General features: G+C 45.4%; 10 protein-coding genes across 10 annotated transcripts; 5 read left to right on the forward strand and 5 right to left on the reverse strand.

Moving 5' to 3' along the window:
• Positions 1-453: 453 nt before the first annotated feature.
• On the reverse strand, positions 454-1,204 carry AGABI2DRAFT_79467 (hypothetical protein; the record flags this gene model as incomplete). The annotated part of the gene is made up of 3 exons (XM_006457189.1): positions 454-815; positions 871-1,051; positions 1,118-1,204. The coding sequence occupies 3 exons, from the start codon at positions 1,202-1,204 to the stop codon at positions 454-456; spliced, it is 630 nt and encodes a 209-aa protein (XP_006457252.1).
• A 417-nt stretch (positions 1,205-1,621) lies between these two features.
• AGABI2DRAFT_196048 (hypothetical protein) lies at positions 1,622-2,209 on the reverse strand. Its single transcript, XM_006457190.1, has 4 exons — positions 2,142-2,209; positions 2,028-2,086; positions 1,927-1,972; positions 1,622-1,869 (listed from the first exon to the last, which is right to left on the reverse strand). Exons 1-4 carry the CDS (start codon positions 2,142-2,144, stop codon positions 1,822-1,824), a joined length of 156 nt encoding a protein of 51 aa, XP_006457253.1. The 5' UTR covers positions 2,145-2,209; the 3' UTR covers positions 1,622-1,821.
• A 396-nt stretch (positions 2,210-2,605) lies between these two features.
• On the forward strand, positions 2,606-3,270 carry AGABI2DRAFT_139701 (hypothetical protein; the record flags this gene model as incomplete). Its single annotated transcript, XM_006457191.1, has 5 exons — positions 2,606-2,764; positions 2,827-2,867; positions 2,923-2,954; positions 3,014-3,112; positions 3,170-3,270. 5 exons carry the CDS (start codon positions 2,606-2,608, stop codon positions 3,268-3,270), a joined length of 432 nt encoding a protein of 143 aa, XP_006457254.1.
• Positions 3,271-4,570: 1,300 nt separating this feature from the next.
• On the forward strand, positions 4,571-6,788 carry AGABI2DRAFT_212574 (hypothetical protein; the record flags this gene model as incomplete). Its single annotated transcript, XM_006457192.1, has 11 exons — positions 4,571-4,751; positions 4,804-4,912; positions 4,995-5,207; positions 5,248-5,539; positions 5,594-5,717; positions 5,771-5,951; positions 6,004-6,026; positions 6,079-6,160; positions 6,212-6,343; positions 6,398-6,541; positions 6,604-6,788. The coding sequence occupies 11 exons, from the start codon at positions 4,571-4,573 to the stop codon at positions 6,695-6,697; spliced, it is 1,575 nt and encodes a 524-aa protein (XP_006457255.1). The 3' UTR covers positions 6,698-6,788.
• Positions 6,789-7,020: 232 nt separating this feature from the next.
• AGABI2DRAFT_212578 (hypothetical protein) lies at positions 7,021-9,188 on the reverse strand (the record flags this gene model as incomplete). The annotated part of the gene is made up of 11 exons (XM_006457193.1): positions 7,021-7,149; positions 7,221-7,367; positions 7,425-7,556; positions 7,606-7,710; positions 7,762-7,942; positions 7,997-8,114; positions 8,167-8,434; positions 8,484-8,684; positions 8,744-8,770; positions 8,831-8,939; positions 8,996-9,188. The coding sequence occupies 11 exons, from the start codon at positions 9,186-9,188 to the stop codon at positions 7,056-7,058; spliced, it is 1,575 nt and encodes a 524-aa protein (XP_006457256.1). The 3' UTR covers positions 7,021-7,055.
• A 769-nt stretch (positions 9,189-9,957) lies between these two features.
• Positions 9,958-10,807, reverse strand: AGABI2DRAFT_196051 (hypothetical protein). The gene is made up of 4 exons (XM_006457194.1): positions 10,631-10,807; positions 10,419-10,566; positions 10,172-10,353; positions 9,958-10,119 (listed from the first exon to the last, which is right to left on the reverse strand). The coding sequence occupies exons 1-4, from the start codon at positions 10,733-10,735 to the stop codon at positions 10,060-10,062; spliced, it is 495 nt and encodes a 164-aa protein (XP_006457257.1). The 5' UTR covers positions 10,736-10,807; the 3' UTR covers positions 9,958-10,059.
• A 969-nt stretch (positions 10,808-11,776) lies between these two features.
• On the forward strand, positions 11,777-13,721 carry AGABI2DRAFT_196053 (hypothetical protein). The gene is made up of 5 exons (XM_006457195.1): positions 11,777-12,105; positions 12,162-12,320; positions 12,373-12,587; positions 12,644-12,998; positions 13,055-13,721. The coding sequence occupies exons 1-5, from the start codon at positions 11,915-11,917 to the stop codon at positions 13,581-13,583; spliced, it is 1,449 nt and encodes a 482-aa protein (XP_006457258.1). The 5' UTR covers positions 11,777-11,914; the 3' UTR covers positions 13,584-13,721.
• Positions 13,722-15,480: 1,759 nt separating this feature from the next.
• Positions 15,481-17,249, forward strand: AGABI2DRAFT_139707 (hypothetical protein; the record flags this gene model as incomplete). The annotated part of the gene is made up of 13 exons (XM_006457196.1): positions 15,481-15,502; positions 15,562-15,688; positions 15,750-15,786; positions 15,840-15,929; positions 15,990-16,091; positions 16,153-16,219; positions 16,275-16,312; positions 16,359-16,440; positions 16,559-16,659; positions 16,713-16,864; positions 16,924-16,997; positions 17,050-17,106; positions 17,164-17,249. The coding sequence occupies 13 exons, from the start codon at positions 15,481-15,483 to the stop codon at positions 17,247-17,249; spliced, it is 1,035 nt and encodes a 344-aa protein (XP_006457259.1).
• Positions 17,250-18,510: 1,261 nt separating this feature from the next.
• On the forward strand, positions 18,511-20,366 carry AGABI2DRAFT_212589 (hypothetical protein; the record flags this gene model as incomplete). Its single annotated transcript, XM_006457197.1, has 5 exons — positions 18,511-18,671; positions 18,750-18,908; positions 18,967-19,181; positions 19,239-19,611; positions 19,674-20,366. 5 exons carry the CDS (start codon positions 18,511-18,513, stop codon positions 20,221-20,223), a joined length of 1,458 nt encoding a protein of 485 aa, XP_006457260.1. The 3' UTR covers positions 20,224-20,366.
• A 33-nt stretch (positions 20,367-20,399) lies between these two features.
• On the reverse strand, positions 20,400-22,659 carry AGABI2DRAFT_212592 (hypothetical protein). The gene is made up of 7 exons (XM_006457198.1): positions 22,537-22,659; positions 22,302-22,477; positions 21,275-22,236; positions 21,053-21,221; positions 20,880-20,996; positions 20,698-20,822; positions 20,400-20,641 (listed from the first exon to the last, which is right to left on the reverse strand). Exons 1-7 carry the CDS (start codon positions 22,613-22,615, stop codon positions 20,419-20,421), a joined length of 1,851 nt encoding a protein of 616 aa, XP_006457261.1. The 5' UTR covers positions 22,616-22,659; the 3' UTR covers positions 20,400-20,418.
• Positions 22,660-22,725: the final 66 nt, after the last annotated feature.

Genomic DNA, 22,725 nt, shown 5'->3' on the forward strand with positions numbered 1-22,725 from the left:
CACACAGGTCTATGCGGGACATCACTCCGCGTGAATACACGTGTGTTTTGTAGGCCGCTGTAACACAATAAAGGAGAAACAGGTCTTCAGGCGACGTTCTAACACCTGTGCCAGAGAGGGAGCAATGGCGAAGTCGAAATGCAACGAGTATATATAACTCGAGACCTGCAATATCAGACCACACAATGCAACTGTAAGATAGAAAGTCTTCACCAATCCACGCGAAGCATCACCTAATAATGTATGAATCAACGAAAAGCATGATGAAACACACGCCGATATTACATCTGACAGTTGTAATAATCTACGAAAACATATACATTACTCCATCGCCTTATCGACTTCAGAATTGTGTTTCCGGAAAAGATGACAGGCACCTACAGAATCTAGTCGAGCGCGGCAACAGGGATAGGTTCTCCCTTCTCTACTTTCTCCTTTTGCTTTTCGCCTGCATTAACTTGCGCTGGGAAAAACACTGGCACTAAATACATTAATCAGACATTGAGTCACAAAAGCATACGACACAGACGAAGGAAAGAGCAACTCACAAATAATAACCTTCACAGCCTCATTACCAATCTGCAAAACATATTTACACGCCCAAGTCCAAGTCATAACACTAACTGAACCCTTGGGTGCAAACGGAAAAGCCAACCACCAAGTCACAATCGGATTAAACCATCCTTGAGGAAGCCAAAAGACTGCCTTAGAACGATATCTCCATGCGATACCATATTGAGGAATATTAACGAATATCCAGAGGAAGACTCGAAATGCAATCGTGAACGTTGTTTTTCCTGAAGAGAGTTTCGAGTCTGGAAAAAGAGAATAGTTGAGAACTGTGAAGGGTTGGCTGAAGGTAAGACATACTGAGTTTCTCGAGGTCTGATAGCATTTTATCCACACTCCGTCTCAATTTCGCCCATTTCGCAAATTGATCCTGTGCACTCGTTTTCGCGAGTTCTTGTTTCGTTTTTAAAAGCTCAGTCTTCAATTTACTCTGTTGACGAACAAGAGAATTATTTATTGTTCGGAGATATAGAGCATACGCCTTTGCGAATGCCACGTTCGGGTCAGGACTCCGGGTTGAGGCAGTATAAGCGGAAAGGAAACGCACAAAGTCGCATAGCACACTCTCGCCTATCCACGACACCACTTGCGCCACCAAGACAATTAGGAATGCGGTAAGAATTAACGAAGGCATATTGAGGTGCCTGGACAGAATTTGCGGAACAGATTATAGGCCGTGATGATACTTGAACGAGAATGAAACTCGATTACTCTGCAGGCGAATAGCAGAGTGCGTTGCGTACGAGAGACAAAGTCTAAGCTGTTATTCGAGTCGAGGTCCGTTTACAACAAAAGTCTAACCCTGCGTGGATGGCCAGTTACAATGTTGAGTTCGCGTGCGCAAAACGAGCACGTGTAAACCATACCTGTATACCACAAAGACGCAACTAAAGTGCGTGCTGGACGGGAAACCTGAGACGGGGAGAGGATGAGGTGGAGGACGGTGCCATCGTGGCACCTCGCGTGTCTAACCACGTGGGAATTATTTAATACCAAGCGCCCGTCAATTTAACGCATTATGGCTTCCAGCCGAATGCTGATCTTAAATTCAAGGGCTGAACGTGTCAAATCGATGATTAAATGTGCTGGAAACGCATGATGCATGGGTTGCTCTTTTTCATAGTTGCATGCGTTAAAAATGATACATGGCTGGCTGACATCCATCGTCCTCTCTCATTACGTCGCAAACTCTCCTCCAACTCAGTCAAGGAAAGCGATGAATGACAATATGTGAATCGGGGAGGGGACGATCTAGAGGTTCAACTTTGTCCTTCTCCAGTGACGGCGCTTAGCGTTGTACTGTGATCAAAGTCATTTGTTGAGTGCGAGATCGAAGTAGAATTAAAGGAAATGAACCTGGATTTTGGTATCAGTCTTCAGGCGGAACCATTGAGGAATTGGCCTGAATAACTAGGTATCAGCTTTCCATCTCCCTCGCATAATTTCCTGCTACACACCTATTCTGGCGGGCGGCCTTGGCGAGTTTTTGCTTGATTTTGAATGATTTTTGAGAAGGCTACACAAGGACATAAATTCAGAATCCAGCTGTATAGAGTCAATGAAAGACTCACCATCGTCGTGAACGTCGGGTGGCTGGGACAAACAAATGGAATCCCTGGGTCTCCTCGAAACGGCAACAAAATAAGGTTCAAGTCCGATGCCCCAACTGTACAGCTCTTCCCTCTAAGGATGCCGGCTAACTCCGAGTCGGCACGATTTCGATGATTGCCGTAGTAAAGAATAAAAATCCGGGCTCATATTGCTACGCTGATCCCATTAAGGCAATAACAAATAATATGTGTGCGTGGCTCGACTCGAACCCCCGGCGTCTGGTTTCTCTCTCTTTCCCTTTTAGGCTTTCATTTTATTTTATTTTATTTTATTTTTCCCCTCTGCCACCCCTTTCAGTATCCGGCCATAAAAATAGCACCTGGGTTCCCACGGACCTGTCACTGACAGGCTGTCAGGCACAGTAACACGCTGCTGTATAATTATTCGCAGCACGACACGTAGTCCACCTTAGAAGACTACCGCCATGCAATTCTTCAACTGGCTTCTCTGCCTCATCCTCACCGTCGTTCTCCCCGTTCTCGCAAAGAAAAAGGCTCCAAAAGAGTTGGTTATTGACACGACATACAAACCCGAGAAATGTACGAACAAAGCTCAGTCTGGAGACTCCATTAAAGTTCACTACGTGCGTCTACATTTACTTTCCCTTGTAATGCATGCATGTGACTGATTCTGTACATCTTGCAGACTGGAACTTTGTATGACACTGGAAGCAAATTTGATTCAAGGTACGGCTATCCTTTCGTTTCGGAAGGGAAATGGAAACACTGACGATTATGATAGCCTTGACAGGAATAGTCCTCTCGGCCTTAAACGTGGGTTTCCTTTCGTATATCCATAACATATCATCACCTCATTCGTTTCTATACTCCAGTTGGTGCCGGCCAGGTCATCAAGGGCTGGGAAAAAGGTCTACAAGGCATGTGTCTCAACGAGAAACGGAAACTTACTATTCCTCCGGACATGGCCTATGGTAATATCTAATCCGAATAATTTCATTTTGTATTTTATGCTCAACCAACTCGCTTAGGGAAATCTGGATTCGGTTCTGTCATTCCCCCCGAATCTACTCTTGTCTTCGACGTAGAACTCGTCGGTCTGACGCCTGGCCCAAACCATCAAGAGCTTTAAAGGATTATAAGCTGTTGTCTCTATGTATACTGTAATGCTGCATCAACAAGGAATTGTCTTGGATTACCCTGGTGCCTAATCCAGGCAGAAATGATATGACCAGCAGACGATTCCATTCTTGATCGGTTACAGGTTAAATTTATAGTGTTTAGAAAGGTTGTCCTGGTTAATTTATAAGTGCACTACATGCCTACTTGTTACACGCAGCTCGGCGTCACGACTTGTATCATTCCTGCTTATCTTGTCCAGGAGGCGGGATGACTTAAACTCCTTGGCTGTTTGAAGTGCTATTAAACTGATAGTTCTAACCATGACGAAAAACCCTGCTGGATGGTATTATCAAGCTTCAATGTGCACCTTTGCTTGCGCGTTACCATGAGACCTCAAATTAATCAATGCGGCCGCAGGAACATTTGTACCTCAACGCTCATATAACTATTGTAGTATTTTGTGAACCTCATCCAGAGTTGCACATAATGCTGTTGACTCATGACTACCGTCAAAATACTATTCCTGATCAGTTGAACTTTGAACTCTCGTCTATTTCGAGGCTCAAGGACAGCAGACCTCACAATTGGTATTTGGGAAGCCTCGCAATTTTTGAAAACCAGGCTGTACAAGGGGATCATGCGTCACAGCTCAATGTTAGAATCCTCAAAATAATTGACTGACTCAAGGCGATGGCGCAGTAGGGCGCAGTTTACTTACTTCGGAGATAGCCGTTGGTACGTACTTCGATCACACGTCAGTTAACTTCAGTTCACCACTCGCAGTACTCTTAAGCTTGTACGTCCCCGCCTTTTTCAAATCACCCCGAAATAGACTCCGAAAGTACACGACGGTAGAATTTGCTGCGGCGAAACCGGGTTGATTGGAAAGATTGTGGCGGCGACTAGCAAGTTAATATCTCCGGCTCGGTACTTGAAATATCCATTTCGCAGCTAGTCCTATACGAACAAGTGATCAGATATGGGCGTCATTCACCTTGTGCCAAGCCTTTTCTGCCCTCAAGTCGGACAATAATCGCATGGTTTCAGGAAAATGGAAAGAAAATTTGGCTGGCTGCGGGGGCTGACATTTCTCGGAGGAGTCATCAAACCTGGATGCATTCCCTGTAAACACACGGCGTCCTGTTTCTGCGTACTTAAAAGGGACTTAACTTTCGTCAACTATCTCAAAGCCGATGCGCCTGTCAGACGTGCAGGTCCGTGCTGTGCATCCTGAAATAGCAGAGCAAGGTCATGACTCCCCGTTGTACGTCAGCTTATAAAAAGGTCTATTCAACTCCTGCGCTCGAAGGATGGCTTTTCTACTACTACTTCAGGTTCTCCTTCTGCTGCTTTGCTTAGCGGTCTATTTCCGTCATAAATCTCGTTTTCCTTTGCCACCTGGATTACCAAGATGGCCACTGTTGGGTAATGCATTTGCAATTCCGACCGAGGCGCAGCACATCTTTTTCAAACGACTTGGAGCCAAGCTTGGTGAATAGTCGTTTATCACAACGTTTTACTGACGTACTCAATAATACTTTAGAGTCGAAGATACTTCACTTCCAAGTTTTCGGTCAGTCAATGGTAGTTATCAATGATCTCAAGATTGCACAGGACCTCCTCGACAAACGCTCGGCAGTTTATTCGAGCCGGTATGAATTACTTCATGAAGTTAGTAATGCTTACTCATAGATTTGGATAGCCCGAGATCACGAATGTTAATGGACGTGTAAGACCTACAATTAATGTAAAGGACTCTGACTCACCGACTACAAGTATGGGAATTGATTTTTTGTTCCCATTCATGCCTTACGGAAATGAATGGCGGAACCGTCGTCGAATATTTCAGCGGTACTTTTCCCCAAAGAATATGTCCAAAGAGCAAGATACACAGCTGGAATTCATTCGGAAGGGATTATTGCCGAATCTTCTCGAATCCCCCCAAAAGTTTCCAGAACATTTACTCAGGCAAGACTCTTTTGAAGAGCTTTTCGCATCAATTAATAATATTTTTCAGTTGCCTAGGTGGTATGATAACCTCAAGTGTTTATGGCATCCCGGTGAAGCGGAGCTCTGACCCCAACGTCGAATGTCAAGAACACACTTTTTTGGTCTCAGAGGGCTCCACTACTGGTCGCTTCCTCGTCGACCTCATACCAGCACTCAAGTATGTTCCAGAATGGATGCCAGGTGCTAGTTTCAAGACAATAGCACGCGAGTGGTCTTTCATGGTGAATAAGGTGATTTCAGATATGTATACAGCAACTTTGAAGGGCATGGTATAACAAATTCGAATCAAAAATGAGTCTTTTCCATGTTTACATATCATACAGGATGATGGAACCACGAGAGAATGTTTCGTTTCGTGGAGTTTAAACGAACAACGCGAAAACGACTCTGGAGAAACGAATCTCCAGTCCGGCATTCTTCAAGAAACTGCGGGTACCATATACAAAGGTGTGCGACAAGTTGGGGCCTGTATAACCTTTCTAATGGTAGACGTGTAACAGCTGGGACAGACACACGCTTATCCACTGCCTTAACATTCATATTGGCCATGCTTCTTCATCCTGACGTACAACGCAAAGCTCAAGCTGAAATTGATGCAGTAGTTGGATCAAGTCGCTTGCCTGATTTTGATGATATGCCTCATCTGCCATATCTGTCTGCCGTTCTCAGAGAAACATTAAGGTAAGAGAAACTACCTCCTTCAAATTGATGTCGTCATGAACAAGTTCACTAGATGGAATCCTGTCTTGCCGTTGGGTGAGCTTTTTTTTATCTCAGCTGATCTGCACGGGCTAAACCCGGATGACAGGAATTCCACATCTCACGACTGAAGAAGATATTTATGACGGACTTCGTATTCCGAAAGGCAGTATGATAATCGCGAATTCCTAGTACGTCTCAAAAAGTTGAAGACGTATCTGGGGTTAAACAAACGATTCTAGCGCCATGCTTCATGACGAAGACAACTTCCCGGAACCCGAGTTATTCAAACCGGAGCGCTTCCTCAAGGAAGGAAAGTTAAACCCAGATGTTCTCAATCCAGAAACTACCGTAACGTTCGGTTTTGGAAGAAGGTCAGTCAATAGATACTCGACCCTTACGTTCTGACCTCACCTCTGAAAAAAAAGAATATGCCCTGGTGCACAGACCGCAATATCGAGTCTATACTTGGTGATGGCTTCAATTTTAGCCTTGTTTGATGTATCTCCGGAGCTGGACTCCGAGGATAAGCCGGTTGAAGTCGGACCCAGATTCTCTGAATCAATTATTTCGTGAGTCGATTGATAACCGGTAATACATAGTCCTCATAGAAACTCTTTTCTCCAAACTTTAGACGTCCACTTCCATTTTCGTGTAGAATCACTCCCCGAGGTGACAAGAAAGTGGAAAATTTGCTGAAGGAGTACATGAATTTCGAGATAATTTAAGAAGATATGGTGTGAATCATTTCGAAGACTCATGATACTCATCTGTACAACAATTCTTCTGCTTCTCACCAAGTCGTATATCTTACAGAGCGTCTGAGAATCCCTCTTTCGCCGAGTGGTTTGTACGGAGAGAGGAAGCAAGGGAGGCCTTCTATGTTGAACTACTGATGCTATTGAATGATTAGCAATGTTTTTTTCAACGAAGGTAGAACTGTACTTGGTACTTGGTTGAGGGCCGACACTAGATTCGAAGATCAACTAAAGGCACAATACACAAATAGGATTTCATTTATTATTCATTCCAATCAGCGGCTCGCGGATGCAAGTATAAGGAAAAGCACTTGTTATCACTTATTAACTATATGGGTTCATTGCCAAAATACTCCTTGAGCAATTCGTTCGCATTCCTGTCCCCGCGTGGCACGATTTTGCAAGGAAATGGGTATGGCTCCCTGGCAAACGTTATGAATTAGCAGTCCCTCTGATGATAAAGTCCCTCTGATGATAAAGTCCATAAACTTACGATGTGACGGATGAAGGAGTAAACTTAGGAACGACGTTTACGGGATTTCCATCCGCATCCTCTTCTGGTAAAATATCAAATAAATGGAGAATCGAGGCAGCAATCAAATAGACGAATGGTATCGCAATATGCGATCCGGGACATTTTCTGATGAGACAGACCATTATTCGTGAAGGTTACTTTGGGAATAATTGAGCAATATACCTCCTACCGAACCCAAAGGTAGCGATAGCCTCCGGATCTGGAACATCGTCGCAAAGGACGCCATTCTTGATAAATCGTTCGGGTTTGAATTTGCTTGGTTCCGGATAGATTTCTTCATCTTGAAGTATTGCGCTTGAGCGAGGATCAGAGATAATTTACAATATCCGGTAAAAGGACTGACTATATGTTAGTGATGACGACAGAGTCCTTCGGGATATAATATCCATCATATACATCCTCGGTAGTGGTCATCCGTGGTACACTCAACGGCACCACAGGATTCCAACTAAGATACGCAATTAATCTTCGCGCCTTAGGGTAATGCTATACCAATCACCGTAAGGTCTCCTTTATCACGGCAGACAGGTAGAGCAACTGTGGTATGTCGGATACCGTGGGCATCCGATCTGGCCCGATGACTGAATCGAGTTCTCGTTGAACCTCACGCTGGATATCAGGATTTTTCAGCATCGTCAGCACAAATGTTAAAACAGTGGCCCTAGTCGTTTCCGAAGCACCTAATGTTCGCTCGATCAAAATTTCCCAAATTGATCGCGACAGAAAGAAGTTACCTCCGAAGAATTGCGAGGCGGTATCCCTGATACGGTTTGCGTAGACCTCGAAATCAGTGCGGGAGCGGTGTTTCTCTAAGCTTGTAATGACGAATGATTCTTGCGCACTTCTTTCATACTACACATGTTTCTTGGTAAGTCACTCTTGTGCTTGAAGGTCAGTTACTTACCGACAATTTTAGCCCAGCCTGATAAGGGCCTTCCACTAGTTTTTCTATGGAGATACGGAGTTCGCGTGCTTCTTTTTTGAAACCAGAGCCTGGCATCCAATCTGGCATATCTTGTAGCAATGAAGCTATGAAATTTTTCAAAAGCTTTGCGGGACCTGCTGTCGCTGCTATTTCTCCAAACACCATTTCTAAGAATCGCACACGCGAGTCATGTTGCCGTTCGACAGGGAGACCATACGCTATTGATACGGAAAAGCCACCAATACAACTGTAGAGGTCAGATCTTGATGCATGACAGCCGAGAATGCGCCACTCACTTCCCTAAATGTTCACGATAGTCCTGCGGGGATATAAGGAGGTTGGGCAGGAGTCCTTTGCGAATAAAACGCAACATCCGTTCGTGCATCTCCAATTGCTGGCTAACACGCCCTTGTCCAAAATACTGCTGGAAAATGCGTCGCTGTGCCCTCCATTCATCGCCGTACGGCAAGACTCCAAAAAACCTGTCTATCCCTATTCTGGCCAAAAAAAGCGATAAGGCAGGTTGTTTAGATATAGATCGCGGCTATAAACCCACAACTCTGAGAGTATTCTTATCTGTGGCCTAAAATTCCGAGAATAAATCACTAAAAAATAAAAATAAAACATTTGGCGGAGTGATCACCTGCTTGAATAGATAGCGGACCGCTTTTCGAAGAGGTCTTGAGCCACATGTACATCATTTATCACGATGATTGATCGACCAAAGACCTCATAGTACAGTAACTTCGCTCCTGTGTTCAGTAGATGTCAAGGTAGTTGTATCATCTCGGTATCATATAATACCCACCGAGTTTCTTTCCTACTTTTTGGTAAGAGGTCTGGCCATAGTTAAGAGTCATGGAAAAGGCACTTCCCACTATCGGCCACCTAGTAGGTCCCGGAGGCAGAGGAAGCAAGCGCCTTTTGTGGAGACGATAGACAAGATGGATAATGATACAACAGCCTAAAACCAGACAGTCTCGCAAGCGCAGAGGTATCATGGTGAAAGTACGGGTCTGGCTTCACAGGTGTACGACGGTTGGTTGTGCTAGATCGAAGGATGTCGAGGAGACGAGAAAAGAGTTATGGTTCTTCTTACAGCATCGATACGCTGTCCGTCTTAACATAGTCTCGACATGGTGTGAGAGAATTCACTCAACCTCGTGTTGGAAATAACGAGAGCGTAAGACAAAGAGAAATTAACTTTGCCTGATCAGGCTACGACCCATGAGACGGCGCGGCAATATCCGAAAGACTTACATATATACCAAGTCCAGTCTTGCACGGCCTAAGGGAGTCCGTTTAATCACTATGCATAGTACATACGGTAACGCCCATAGACTTGCGACGTAAGAGATAAAGGTACAAATGTAGGATTGATGTCTGCGGGCTTGCCTTCCGTGTCCACTGCTGGTGAGAGATCGAAAAATTAAATTGAGTATTGTGGCAGCAATCGAATAAGTCAATGGTAAGGCGATATGCGGCCTAGGGTAAATCCCGGTTCAACAGTGCATTATTCGTCAACTAAAACTTTGTGAAAATGGAGAATGTACCCCCTACCAAACCCAAAGGTAGTGATAATTACCATATAGTCCCCTTGATAACAGCGACAGGACGTACGTGGGCATTCGTTCTGAACCGATGACTGAATCGAGTTCGTTGAACCTCACACTGGATATCAGGGTTTTTCACATCTGTCAGTATAAATGTGAAAACAGTGGCCACGATCGTCCACCCTTCAAGATGACACGAAACAAGCTCTCGCGCGTATTTTTATGAACATATATATTCAGAAACCAACGCTGCACTCAACCTCACAAGATGTTGCGGTCATATCGCCTGCAGTAGTTTTTACAATGAGATTTGAAAAACTCAAGCCTTCGAGACATTGACGCTGACACCATGGTTTAAAGCACGGCTGTAGGGGCACATCTGTGGAAGCACCGACGTGAGCGTATTCTCCAATTGCGTACGCGCCACATACCTTATGGGCAGCCTGAAGGACTTCTTCATCAACGCCCTCAGCCTTGATATCAACCGCAAGACCGAAACCACCGATATCCTTCGGTTCGCCCAACGAAACAGAGACGTGCACTTTGGCAGCCTGTGCTTGGTCATTCTTCTTTTGAGTACGGGCAGCGAGTTGGGTTGCAGCAAGGAAACAAGCTATTGTTGGGATCCAATGTACATTTTCAGATGTTGTATTTTCCCCTGAAGGGTAAGGTGCTTACAAGCATAGCCCATAGCATAGAGCTGTTCAGGATTTTGTCCTTTTCCGGTTCCACCAAGTTCCGAAGGAGTATCCATGCTGAGATTGAAACCGTTTGCCTCGACTTTCCCTTTGCGACCAGCACCCGTAGCCGTCGCCGTCACTTTGTACTGTTCAATAAGACGTCATGAGGATTTTGCTTGAACGCAGGTTGATGTTGAGTGAAGGATATACTTTGACGTCTTTGAGAGCGAGAAAAGTCCTTGCTTGTGTTGCATGGAATTGACGGCGCGAGAACTGATTTAGAGAACTCCGAGAAGCACGCACGAAGGACAACATGATGGACCTTGATGGTACCTTCAAAAAACCAACTTGAAACCAACTTGTCGTCAACGAGTGTACAGGAGCTGGAGGGGCTTAGCCAACATGTGCAAACATTTTATTCAACTCCGCCGGTCGCGGCCTTGCCACCTTGGTAGAGCTCCAGACAATCCATGCAAGTCCAGCATGTACATTTATTTGATTGGGCCGGGATCCTTCGCTTCTCTTCTGGCATGGAGTCAAATGCGAAATTGTCATCAACTCTAATCATCTGTGTTCATACAATATTCCAGCGCACCGTCCGCATATGGAATCTTCAATATACCCCTGTCCGCGTATGGAAACTTGAATATACTGCCACCGTCCGCGTATGGAAACTTCAATATACCATCGTCCACATATGGAATCCCCAATACGCTCTTATCCGCATATGGAATCTCCAATATACCAGCCATGTCCGTGTATGGAATGTTCAATATACCGCTCCAAATGTGAATGGGTATATCATTCTTCTTTGTACATATGCCTGGAAATTCCGAGTCAACTGTCTAGTCAGTCTCTGCTTCGGCGTCCGAGAATCTTCGAGAATCCTATTCTAGGTTCATATCGGCCAATGTTGCCTCGCGGACCACTCTTTTTTGCTATAACTCATACGTACATGAAGCGCGTTCAGCCTGAAAACATACTCCGTCACCCTGACAGCTATTATTAGCCACAGACAGTCTATACTTAGTATATTCTACTGTTGTCTTGCGTTCAACGAAAGGTCCTCACTCGTTCCGTCCTTTCAAGTTTTCAACCAATCCTCTACTCCTTCAATAAAATAGAGTCTATTTAGTTGATTATAGTTCCTTTTTTCTAACAATCTATAACATCATAAAGCACTGATCAACTGTCTATCATGGGCAGTGCATGTCAGACTAGCGAAGGTAACAAATAGCAGCGCCGGAGATTGCCGCCCTCGAAGGCTTCGACGTCGACAGGCCACCTCGCTGAGTCATTTGGTTCCCAGCCTCTGATTCGGCGTCATCTTGATGACTATTGCTTACCACTTATCGGGCCGCCCGTTTTCGTCTCTCGAAGCCGTCCATCTGATAGGCGGTATTTCACATCGTATATAAATGCGTCCAGCGGAGGCCTGACTTCATACAACTGCCAACTTGTATACTCAGCACTCAGCCTCTTCTTCTTTTCAATATGTTTTCTGCGTCTGTCCAGAACGGATTGATAAACCTTTTCCCTGCGCCGAAACCATTCAGCTCCATCGACTTGCCAGCCTCGATTCCCACTCCTGGAGCTTCCCCGGAAAGTACCGCGGCTCTGCGAGAGGCCTTGCAGGATGACTACAAACGCTGGCATTGTTTTTTTAACGAACAAGGTTTTCACAAGTACGAGTCTTATATTATTAGATTGTGGGGATTAATATTGATTCCTCCATCCGAAGCCACGCCATACATGGTATCCTAGCGTTGTGGCATCTTGGCGCGGATGCCGACACCATCAAAGCAGCCTACGCCAAATCAAGCTCGTATCAACGCCCGACATTTGCTTCTCCGGAACCGATTACTAAGAATAATTGGACCGACCATCTTGGTGATGAAAAGTAAGCATTTCGCTTTGCATTTCGTCGCCGTGATGATAAGACCCGTTCAAAGATACTATGATGGCTATCTCGTGTTCTTTACTGGTGAACTAGCAGCCAAAGGACCCAGTGCTATCCTCGAAGACTACATCTTCTCTAGTGCCACAAACTTTCCTGAGGGTGACAAGAAAGTACAGATGTTGAATCGTTTCATGGATGGCCTCCTTCATCCCATAATCCACTGTGGTCAAGGTTATGAATTGGGTATTCCTGGATTGATTGCCGAAGGTATTACTCTCCTAGTCCCGGTAGCGTTGTTTCAACTTACATGACTACGAAACTAGGGCTTGCCCAGGCTGCTGTACACCCAGGAGATTCGGGACCTGTCGTACCTGCCTCTTGGTGGAAGGGATCTGATAACAAGACACACGATTCTACCTCTAGCCCGCTGAGCGTATTCTCTCGCATCCTTGTTGATCCAGAAATTACCTGGCCGGAAGATGCTGGAGCCGAGAATATGTACAGGGCAGCTCTGAAGAAATACAGTTCTCATATCCTTAAGCACGTCAATGCCTGGAAATATAATAAGGCAGACTTACCGAGAGTACTAGAGGAGATAGCTTGGGCCGTAACTCTCTTGTATGCCGTCCCCGGTTTCCCGAAAAAAGATACCGATGTGTACAATGCCGACTTCTATAGGTGAGTGGCTTGTGCCTCATTGATACCGGCTAGCTGAAATCTGAACTCCATTGCAGTATGCATTTTGTCACCTCCTCCTTGTTTTTACCCAGTATTGCGGCCCATCTTACACCCACTTCTCAGGAACTTCTTTTGAGAAGCTACCTTGCTGCCGTCTCCGGATGGTTCATCGCTCGCGGGAAGCCTAATCTCGATATCCAGGCCTTCTTCGCCAATGACAAAACACTCAAATCTTTGTTCCCTACCGCGCCTACTCATGACGGGCCCTCATATACACTCCCAGACGCTTCCAAAGCATCGCCGAACCCTTGGACTGAGATCATTCAGTTGACTATCCTACACCCCGATGAACACGTTCACAAGCTCCAGCGTACTCTGCTGCAGTATGCACAGACCTATGGCACGCGCGAGGCTGGGTATTTCAAAGATGTCGAATTGAAAGGCGCAGATAAACTTGATGGAAGTCTGTTTATTCGTGCGGCTAACCTATCTGCTTTGAGGCTAAATCAGCCTCCGGTAGTCGCGAACATATCCGGAGGACCGTTTGACATGTATTGGGATAGACGTGGATTCTTCCAAAAGTAGAGAGGAGCGGGTGAAGGCCTTCTCATGAATACAACTCGACTTTTTCTTTTGTATGCCGTCTTATGTTCATGCTGTGTGTTCTTCTAGTGTGATAAATTCTGATGTATTTGACTTCAAACTATACACATTGCGATTGCGTGATTAGTAGATTACACAGGAAGGATTTGTTGTCTTATTGAACCAATGAAGAGTTGCGGAAGCCTATGCCTGATATCAGAAACGAGTGAATGAGGGCGACTTGAGGTGTGAGCTGACCATGGATGCTGGGATCAAATGCCAGTCAAGTGGGAACATGGTCGATAAAGAGGATTCGGGATACGGCATTGACAATATGTTGGAGTTTTTTGAATTTGTGATGCTGCGGTGGACTGCGGAGGTACAGACGGAAATATAGAAGAAACAAAAGAGGTTAGGTGTGAAATCGAGGGCAAAAGCGAAGAAGGTGGTTGTAAGGGCTTATTTGTCTGGTCATGAGGACTGCCATTCGTTCAGGAAAGCGTGGACGGAGATAGAGCCGTTCAAGTGGAATTGATTCAATTGGGGGAGTATTTGGGATTTTAATGCCCGATTCGAGGTATGTCTTGAACATTAGATTGCAAGTTCGAGATGTTGATCATTACAGCGTTGTGCAGAATATTCTTTCTTCACGAAAGAAATACCTTGATATCTATTTCTTGCCGCATCGATCGACCAGCACGACTACGTCCTGATGCGGTATGGCGTTTGCTTAATTCAGCTACCCAATCAATTTTAAGTGATGGCTATAAACTAGCATGCTGCGGGCGATTGCTTGCATTACATGACAGGTGCCGGTGTTCTTGAAGATTAGACACACTACCTTTGTCACTTCATCAGCCGTGAAGCTCCCAAAAATTAGAACCAGACAGACACTCTTTAATTTAGGCTTACAGTATGGCTTGGACTTTGTTTTCGTCTCGTTATCGACGGTAAAGAGACGGCGTGGTGCGCGGACATTTTGGACTTTGCACTCAACCATATTCAATGTTAGCGTTATCTAGACACTTTCCTTTTTATCTTACATATTCACGGGTAATTCTACGTTCTGGACTTTTTGGCTGGTATTGATCTGATGGCCCCCTTTGGGTGGATGGACACTCTAGCTGACTCACACCGTAACGGTTGGGCGGTGTTACGATATCAAAATTCCGGAATCTTTGGGAATTCTAGATCTAGCATTGGCGTGTTTTCCCGGGTCATGAATGAGATTCTAGTCAGAAATGGTTGCTTGTTTGCTCGAGATGTCGGAACTTCGTAATCAATGGACGTTGATCTTAGTAATGACGAATTGATCCCAAGCTGTATTTCTATGACGTTTGACTCGATTTCAATACTGTTTCTTATCTTTCTACAGGTTGAGTCATATTACTCGTAGTATGCAAGCCTGCTATTTACAACCCCACCAACTGTGCTCCAACACTTACACTAAAAATAGATACATGAGATGTCAACGACGTAAGATAGATGCCCTTCCCTTCTCTCTCTCGTCGATACTTCACTCTTTTTCGATACGCGTATCTTTTTTCCTCTCCCATACACTGCTGAAATAGTTATTTTGTAAGGTTTAGATTCAGTGAGCCCACCACAGGCTTCAAGTTTCATCGTATGAATCGAGTCAAAGAAACTCTACAGCCACAACAGCCGCAACAGCACCACGGGCCGGCCTTGATTCCAACCTCGTCATTGACGTTTGTCAAACCATTTCCCATACACCCCCAAGGATTAGTACGCATGAAACTATTCTTAACCAATCCTTGAGCGCATCGATAACCCATGGACAACCATGAGAATATAACGCAGTTTAAATGGAGGCACATTGTCCGGCACAGTTGTCTCTTCTCCATCCTAACTGCGTTGATATCATATTCCCTCTCTCCCAATGCCTAAACCAATTTCATATGGTGAGTGTAGATGGGATGTAAGTAATCAATCGCGTAAATTCAGCTCATAATATACCTAGTTCGACTGGGAAAGTCGGGATTGAAGATCTCGAAGATTATCCTGGGCTGTATGTCGTATGGAGACACTCGCTGGAACAAGTGGGTTATCGAAGATGAGGAAGAGGTCATCCGTCATATCAAGATCGCGTTCGTACCATTCCTCGTTGCACGGGAAGAATGTTCAAAAAAGCTTATTATCTACTGTCAGATATGACGCTGGGATCCAGACGTTTGATACCGCAAATGTACGTCTTCCGTTTGCATATATAATCGTTATGCTACAAGTCTGGATGGTTAGATCTACTCGAACGGTGCCTCTGAGGTTCTTCTTGGAAAAGCTATCAAGAAGCTTAATCTTCCCCGCGATGAAATTGTGGTTATGACCAAGGTAGATCCCTGTAAACACTTACACGTTTCGTTTATCATTATGTGCTTGTTATACTTATAGGTCTATTCTGTTACTGGGCGAGAGCCTGACGTCAATTTCTACGCGAGTGGCCTCAACCCGGACGACGAAGGGTACATTAACCAGCACGGATTGAGCAGGAAGGTAAGCATGATTACTATTAGAATAAGCGGGAGGCACATGCTTATCCGATTCGTGCTGCCAGCACATCTTCGATTCTGTCAAACACAGTCTTGAGAGGCTCCAACTTGATTATGTCGACTTATTGCAATGTACGCCGTGGCACTTGGCACTTGGTTGTTTCATTGCGTTGACGCCTATTGCTAGGCCACCGTTTTGATAATGAAACACCGATTGAGGAGACTGTAAGCACAGTCCATGTATGGTTTATTATGCGCCATTCTAAATAAGGGTTCGATGCAAGCTCTCCATGATGTCGTCCAGGCTGGATACGTTCGCTACATCGGTATGAGCACTTGTTATGCCTGGCAATGTGAGTTCCATCACCTAGTTCGCATGTTTTGCTCAAATTCCGAATTCTAGTCCATGCTATGCAGAGTATGCCTCGTCAAATTGGCTCTCCGGTTTAACATTTAATGTTTTCATTGCAGACTATGCCATCGCGAACAAGCTCACTCCGTTCATTTCTATGCAGAACCAATACAGCCTCATCTATCGTGAAGAGGAGCGCGAAATGATGCCTACTCTCACGGTGCGTGCGGTCGACTATTCTGATCAGCATATGAATGACGATGATAATGTTAGTATTTCGGAGTGGGGTCTATCCCGTGGTCCCCATTGGGCCGTGGTCTTCTGGCACGTCCATTGGCACAGAGAAAAGAGACTACCCGAGGTCAAACGGATGGTATTCTACCCATGTACGATGGACGCCAAGGAACGGATGAGATCGTAAACAGGTGGGTTATTGGAAGTGTATACTTCTAAGTCTAGAGGCTAACTTGAAAACCGTGATTAGAGTTGAGGAAGTTGCAAAGAAGCGCGGCATTTCAATGGCTCAGGTTGCCGTTGCTTGGACTCTTTCCAAAGAGGGTGGGTTCACCTCTGCGATACTTTAATTTTGTTTGGCTGAACCAATTCACAGTGGTTTCTGCGCCTATTGTTGGAACGACTTCCATCAAGAATCTTGAAGATATCATTGGTATTTGTTTATCGCTTGCATATGAGTGTGTTTGATCATTGATAATCGTTTTAACAGCGGGTGCAAATGTTGTTCTCACCCCTGATGAGATCAAGTATCTTGAAGAACCCTATAAGGCGCAATCTACTATCGGTCATACTTAGGATTACCTTGCGATAAGTAGTCAGCACATTCCCAGTGATTCTGACGGCTCCGTAAAGTATTGCAGAAGTGGAATAATTATGTTATAAAGTTGAGCTGTTGCCGAGTTGAGTGACCATGAAGATAGAACCCCGGCAGATTATCAGTTTGAAATCGTTTTTTCTCCCAACTTCGATGCTACAATCTTCCCGTCCAGGTACGGGTCCATTGGATAGATAAACAACAGAGTCAAGATGCCGAGCAACACCGGTGCTTCAAGCATAGTTCATGATTACATGTTCCACCATCAATGTTCTGCGGACTCTAAGTACTTTCTCGTAACGAACGAATGGATTGTATGGCAAGATACATATATCAAGCATGCCAATTTCCCCGGCAGTCCGTTACTGTACGCGAACACAGCTTTCGTGAACCGGTCGGTATATGGGGTAGGTAGTGTGGTCTGCGGTTCTGTAGTTGATATCATACTTTTCCCACTTGTGGCGCTTATGGGTCGTTTGGAGCGGCACCAGATGATATGTCCGACTCGTTATCGCACTACCCATACTGTTTTTTTTTAGTTTACATAGGCTAGTCGTTGAGTCCGAGACTCATCATTACACCATTCTAGCAATGCAGATCAGATCGATATTCCTTATCGTTATAACTTCGGGCGCAGACTTAGGCAGTGAGGAGAGAACTGGACGATAGATCACGTGAATTCTCGGAAAAACAAATACATACATTGCCACCGACTGCTCCGTCAGGAGAACGGCCGCTGCAATAACTAGCCACTACGAGCTCTCATATTACTACTAGCTTCGCAGTCTATGGACAGGTACTTATCTCGTATAACTTGGGCTGACTGTTAACTTTGACTTGCTCAGTGTCGCTGAATCGACCAAAATTGTAAATCAAATATGACTGTCCCCGACCCTGCAATAACATACAAGATCCGCGAGAGTCGCAACAGGGCAATCATTCCTCCGTGATGTGTAAACCAGATGTCTATCACACGCCAGGTCCTAGTGACTCACTCAGTTGAATCACGCCCACTGCGCAACCAACCCCGGTAGACTGTTACTGCGTGAAGTGCTGCGCTTCCTTGTGTCTCTCAGATCGATATCACCATCTGACATGCGGGGCTCGATTCATATATATTTGAGAAAACTCTCAGGTGAAGGAAGTCGAAAATCGCTGCCTCATTTTCATCATCATCCTCTCAGACACTTTTATCGTTCCCTTTACACAAAAATGGCATCTCAGGCCAGCGATAACGAGTTAATGGAACTTTTCCCAGATCCCAAACCTTTTCGATCATTGGATTTACCCGATTCGACGCCACTGCCCGGAGCTACGGAGGAAAGCACCGCTACTTTACGCGAATGTTTAAAAGACAACCACAAGCGCTGGCACACTTTTTTCAATGATCGCGGTTTCCACAAGTGAGATAGATTCACATACTACGCGTGTTTACATTTTAGCATTTTTCTGACTTTTTTTTTTCATTTTCGTGCTTCCAGTCATACTGCACATGGTCTTCTTGCATTGTGGTATCTCGGCGCAGATGCAGATATTTTAAAAGCTGCATATGAACAGGAAAGTTCGTATCAACGCGCCACGTACGCCTCTCCTGGCCCGATCAATAAGGATAATTGGACGGAACATCTCGGTGACGCCAAGTATTTATCCCACTCAACTTTGCACTTCAAAATTGTTTCGCTAAATCATAATTTATAGGTACTACGACTCATATCTCGCGTTTTTCTCAGCTGAACTAGCAGCCAAAGGACCTACCGCCATTCTCGAAGATTATGTCTTTTCCGAAGCAGTCAACTATCCCGAAAACGGAAAACCAGTTGAGATGTTGGCAAGGTTATTAGATGGTCTTATTCATCCTTTGATTCACGTTGGATACGGCTATGAATTTGGTGTTCCAGGAATGATCGTCGAAGGTTTGCATTAATCCCAATCGCGCCTTCCGAAAACGTTTCACTCAAAAACTCAAAAAGGTCTTTCTCAGGCGGCTGTTCATGGAGCGACTTCCACCCCTATACTTCCACCATCTTTATGGAAAGAACCTTCTTCTATTACTCAAGATATACCCAACTCCACTTCGAATCTCTTGAACATACTCGCTCGAATTATCGCTGATCCCGAAATCGCACCGACTCAAGGTGATCAAGCAATGTACCAAGAAATCGTAAAAACATATTCTTCTCCAATTTTGAAACACGTCAATTCGTGGATGATTGACGTATCAACTAAAGAGGGTTTGAGAAAGATTTTGGAAGAGATCGCTTGGTTTGTTTCGCTTATCTATGCTGTCCCTGGATATACGACCAAAAGTGAGGAAGATGGAACATTCAACGCCGACTTTTTCTAGTAAGTACTTTTGTTTTGCGGTGTTCCGATTCAATTTCATAATTTTTCAATCAATATAATAGCATGCATCTCGTTACTTCCTCCATGTTCCTCCCACCCCTCATCGCCCACCTCAAACCCCAATCTCAAAAACTTCTTTTAAAAAGTTACATCACCGTCTGTCTTTCCTGGTTCATATCCCGCGGCAAACCCACGCTCAACATCCCCTCCTTCTTCTCCTCTTCCCAAACCCAAAAATCTCTCCTCACAACCACCACCACCACCCCTCCATACAACACCGCCCCCTCCAACAACCTTCCCTCCACCTCCACCTCAAAAATCTCACCTAACCCCTGGACCGAAATCATCCATCTCACACTCCTCCACCCGGACGACCATGTCCCCAAACTCCAACGCACCCTCATGCATTACAGTCGCTTATACGGAACCCGCAAACTCGGCCATTTTAATAAAGATACAGTATTAAAATTGGAAGGGGTTGAAAAGATGGATGGAACTCTGTTTGTTCGAGCGGCGAACCTTTCGGCGTTGAGATTGAATAAAGGTCCGGCGCCTTTGAAGATTGGTCAGGAGACGTTTCAATCTTATTGGGATCGACGTGGGTTCTTTTAAGGATTAGGCGAGTGGGTAGATGATGAATAGTCTTTCTTCCGTCGCTCCAGTATAGAATAAAACATGGCATTGTAATCATAATACAGTGTCAGGTCGCTCGAAGAAAAGAGAAAAAAAAAATAGCACAAAAGATGGGTTGGTTAGCGAAAATGATAGTCACTAAAACAAAAAAAAAGAGATTCTTCAAAAAACTAACTAAACAACAACATCCGCAGGATCATCAAACCCATCCACAGCCACATTCCACCTCCACCTCCCCTCCAAAAACCCTTTAGCCGTATCCTCCAAAACAATCTCATTCCTCTTTTGCACATATACCGTCTTGTCTGTGACTTTTTGACGTAGCGTTGGAATGTTTTCAGGTTCGATGGGGCCTTCAAGGAGTTCGGAAAGATCTTCGACTGCTTTTTCCAAGTCCCTTAGAAGATTGTTTGATTAGTATGAACCGGTCAATGATGGAAGAGCGTATTTTACCTTTGATTATCTTCGAATAGATCCTTTTCGTTACCTTTGGCTAGGTAATAAGCCATCGCATATGTCCATTTAAGCGTCATACGACATCTTTCCGCTTCCTCAACAGCCTTTTTCATAAATTGAACCTGATAAAAAAGATCGTAAATCTACGAGGTCCAATGGTATGCACGTCAAACACTGACCTCGATCCAAGTGAGCGAAGATGTAATTTGCATATCTTCCATCTTCTTTTCAGTCTTGACATATAAATCCAAAGAGAGTTTCGCCGATTGTTCATGGTTCGCCCATCGATTATAGTACTATGAACATGATTATTTAAAAAGAAACGCGATGTGAGAGAGGGCTCAAAACATACGTGGAGGTATCGCTCGAGGGATGCACGACTTCGACTCTGAGCATCACGCGCATCCACACCCGCTTTCTCATCATACCGATTGCAAGAATACCAAGCCGTCCCGTGTTCACTCCAAGGTCCCATACAAACCCAACAAAATTCATGTTTACATTTCTTACAAGTCATATGACTGTCACAGTAAATATTTAAGTAAATGAATTCGGAATGAAGAAAGCGACTTACTTGCATCCACCGTTCTTTTCGATCGTACTCTGACACTGACTACACTCCTTGGTATTACTCTTGATCCAGTTCGCCGTCTCACTATCATCTCTGCACTTTCTCAGCCACATTTTTGCGACACCGCACACTACCGGCCTATGATCACTCTCGATATGACACCCGAAACAAAACTTGTGCTCCTTTCCAGCCAAACCCAAACCGCTCTGTTGAGGTTGGCTTTGCGTCATTTGATCACCTATACCACGAGCACCACACGATACCGTTGGAACAACTGTGGTGAGACTTGATTTGTCTGCCGCAGAGGGGCAGGAAACGGTATTGGTGCATCCAGGATAGGGACAGAATTTGAGGCGTTTATTGGATGCGACGTAGTGACGCACTTGAAGCTCCTGGAAATGTGACCAAGCTTTTGCGTGATCGATCTCTTGTTGTGGGTCGCCTGGAGGTGATCGTGGTGAGGGAACGAGAAGGGTGCGGATGAATGGATCTGGACAGGCCATAGCACAGCCTTCGGCCATACATTTGACGCTCAGTTCGCCCTCATCCCTAATTTTAGCGACGAGGTACGTGGCCCAGCATTCGGAACAAAAGGTATGCTCGCATTCCAGTGCGAGAGTTCGAATCTGGGGAGAATCGTCAAAGCAGACGGGGCAAACGAAAGGCTCGTTTAACTTTGGCTTGAAAGAACGGGGAGTGTGGTAGGAGAGTGTGGGTGAGGTTACGGGAGACTTGGCCTTGGAGACGCCGATGGAAGTCAAGAGTCTGGAGGCACCGCGGGATGAGCGACGGGAGGCAGATGCGGTGTCAGTCGAGCGGGTGCGCGAGGTGGAGGGAACGGCAGTCGGCTCCGGAACGCTGATCCCGGCCGCCACCAGCAGCGACGTCGGGTTATCCATGTACTTTTCCACCAGACGCTCCTTGTTCCAGTTTAGATGCCGCAGGAGCAGGTTAGCGGCAGAGTCCTGCAAGGAAACGGTAGGATCAGAGGGGGCAGGGTAATGAGATCGAACAAGGTGTAGTAGCTCACATCGAGACCGCAGACATTGCAGACATACTCGACCTCTTCCGCCATGAGCTTCTCCACGGCTGGTTGACTCAGGGACTCGTAATCGACCTCGTACATCTTACGCTTGCCGTTGGGAGACGTCTTGAAATCGTCGCCTCCAAATTCCATATCCATGTCATCCTCCGAATCCATCGAGACTGCGGGAGATGGCGTCAGCTGGGGGTGCTCGGGCGAGCAGGCGGTGGGGGCGACCTACGATCGTCCTGGGTGCCGTCCATCATCTCCTCATCGTAGTAATCGGCGTCGTCGTCTGAGTATTCGTAGTCGGAGGACATTGCGGCGAGTGGCGTGCTACGGCTCGATGTGATGGGCGTTGGAGTTTGGTCAGCGGAGTGTCGAGTCTCGCCGCAACGCTCTTAAAGGCACAGTCACGTGAGCGAGCTGC

The sequence above is a fragment of the Agaricus bisporus genome (assembly GCF_000300575.1).
Source record: "Agaricus bisporus var. bisporus H97 unplaced genomic scaffold AGABI2scaffold_16, whole genome shotgun sequence".
Lineage (NCBI taxonomy): Eukaryota > Fungi > Basidiomycota > Agaricomycetes > Agaricales > Agaricaceae > Agaricus > Agaricus bisporus.

Bases quoted from the DNA above. Each gene is read 5' to 3' on its own strand.
- AGABI2DRAFT_196053 (XM_006457195.1), top strand. From the start codon at position 11,915: ATGTTTTCTGCGTCTGTCCAGAACGGATTGATAAACCTTTTCCCTGCG. The intron at 12,321-12,372 runs GTAAGCATTTCG...ACCCGTTCAAAG, and splicing joins GACCATCTTGGTGATGAAAA to ATACTATGATGGCTATCTCG. The intron at 12,588-12,643 runs GTATTACTCTCC...CTACGAAACTAG, and splicing joins TCCTGGATTGATTGCCGAAG to GGCTTGCCCAGGCTGCTGTA.
- AGABI2DRAFT_212592 (XM_006457198.1), bottom strand. From the start codon at position 22,615: ATGTCCTCCGACTACGAATACTCAGACGACGACGCCGATTACTACGAT. The intron at 22,237-22,301 runs GTGAGCTACTAC...GTTTCCTTGCAG, and splicing joins GCAATGTCTGCGGTCTCGAT to GACTCTGCCGCTAACCTGCT. The intron at 20,997-21,052 runs GTATGTTTTGAG...TCATGTTCATAG, and splicing joins CCCTCGAGCGATACCTCCAC to TACTATAATCGATGGGCGAA.
- AGABI2DRAFT_196051 (XM_006457194.1), bottom strand. From the start codon at position 10,735: ATGTTGTCCTTCGTGCGTGCTTCTCGGAGTTCTCTAAATCAGTTCTCG. The intron at 10,567-10,630 runs GTATATCCTTCA...CTTATTGAACAG, and splicing joins TCGCTCTCAAAGACGTCAAA to TACAAAGTGACGGCGACGGC. The intron at 10,120-10,171 runs GTATGTGGCGCG...GTGCTTCCACAG, and splicing joins TCCTTCAGGCTGCCCATAAG to ATGTGCCCCTACAGCCGTGC.
- AGABI2DRAFT_196048 (XM_006457190.1), bottom strand. The intron at 1,973-2,027 runs GTGTGTAGCAGG...CTAGTTATTCAG, and splicing joins AAGGCCGCCCGCCAGAATAG to GCCAATTCCTCAATGGTTCC. The intron at 1,870-1,926 runs GTTCATTTCCTT...CTTTGATCACAG, and splicing joins AGACTGATACCAAAATCCAG to TACAACGCTAAGCGCCGTCA.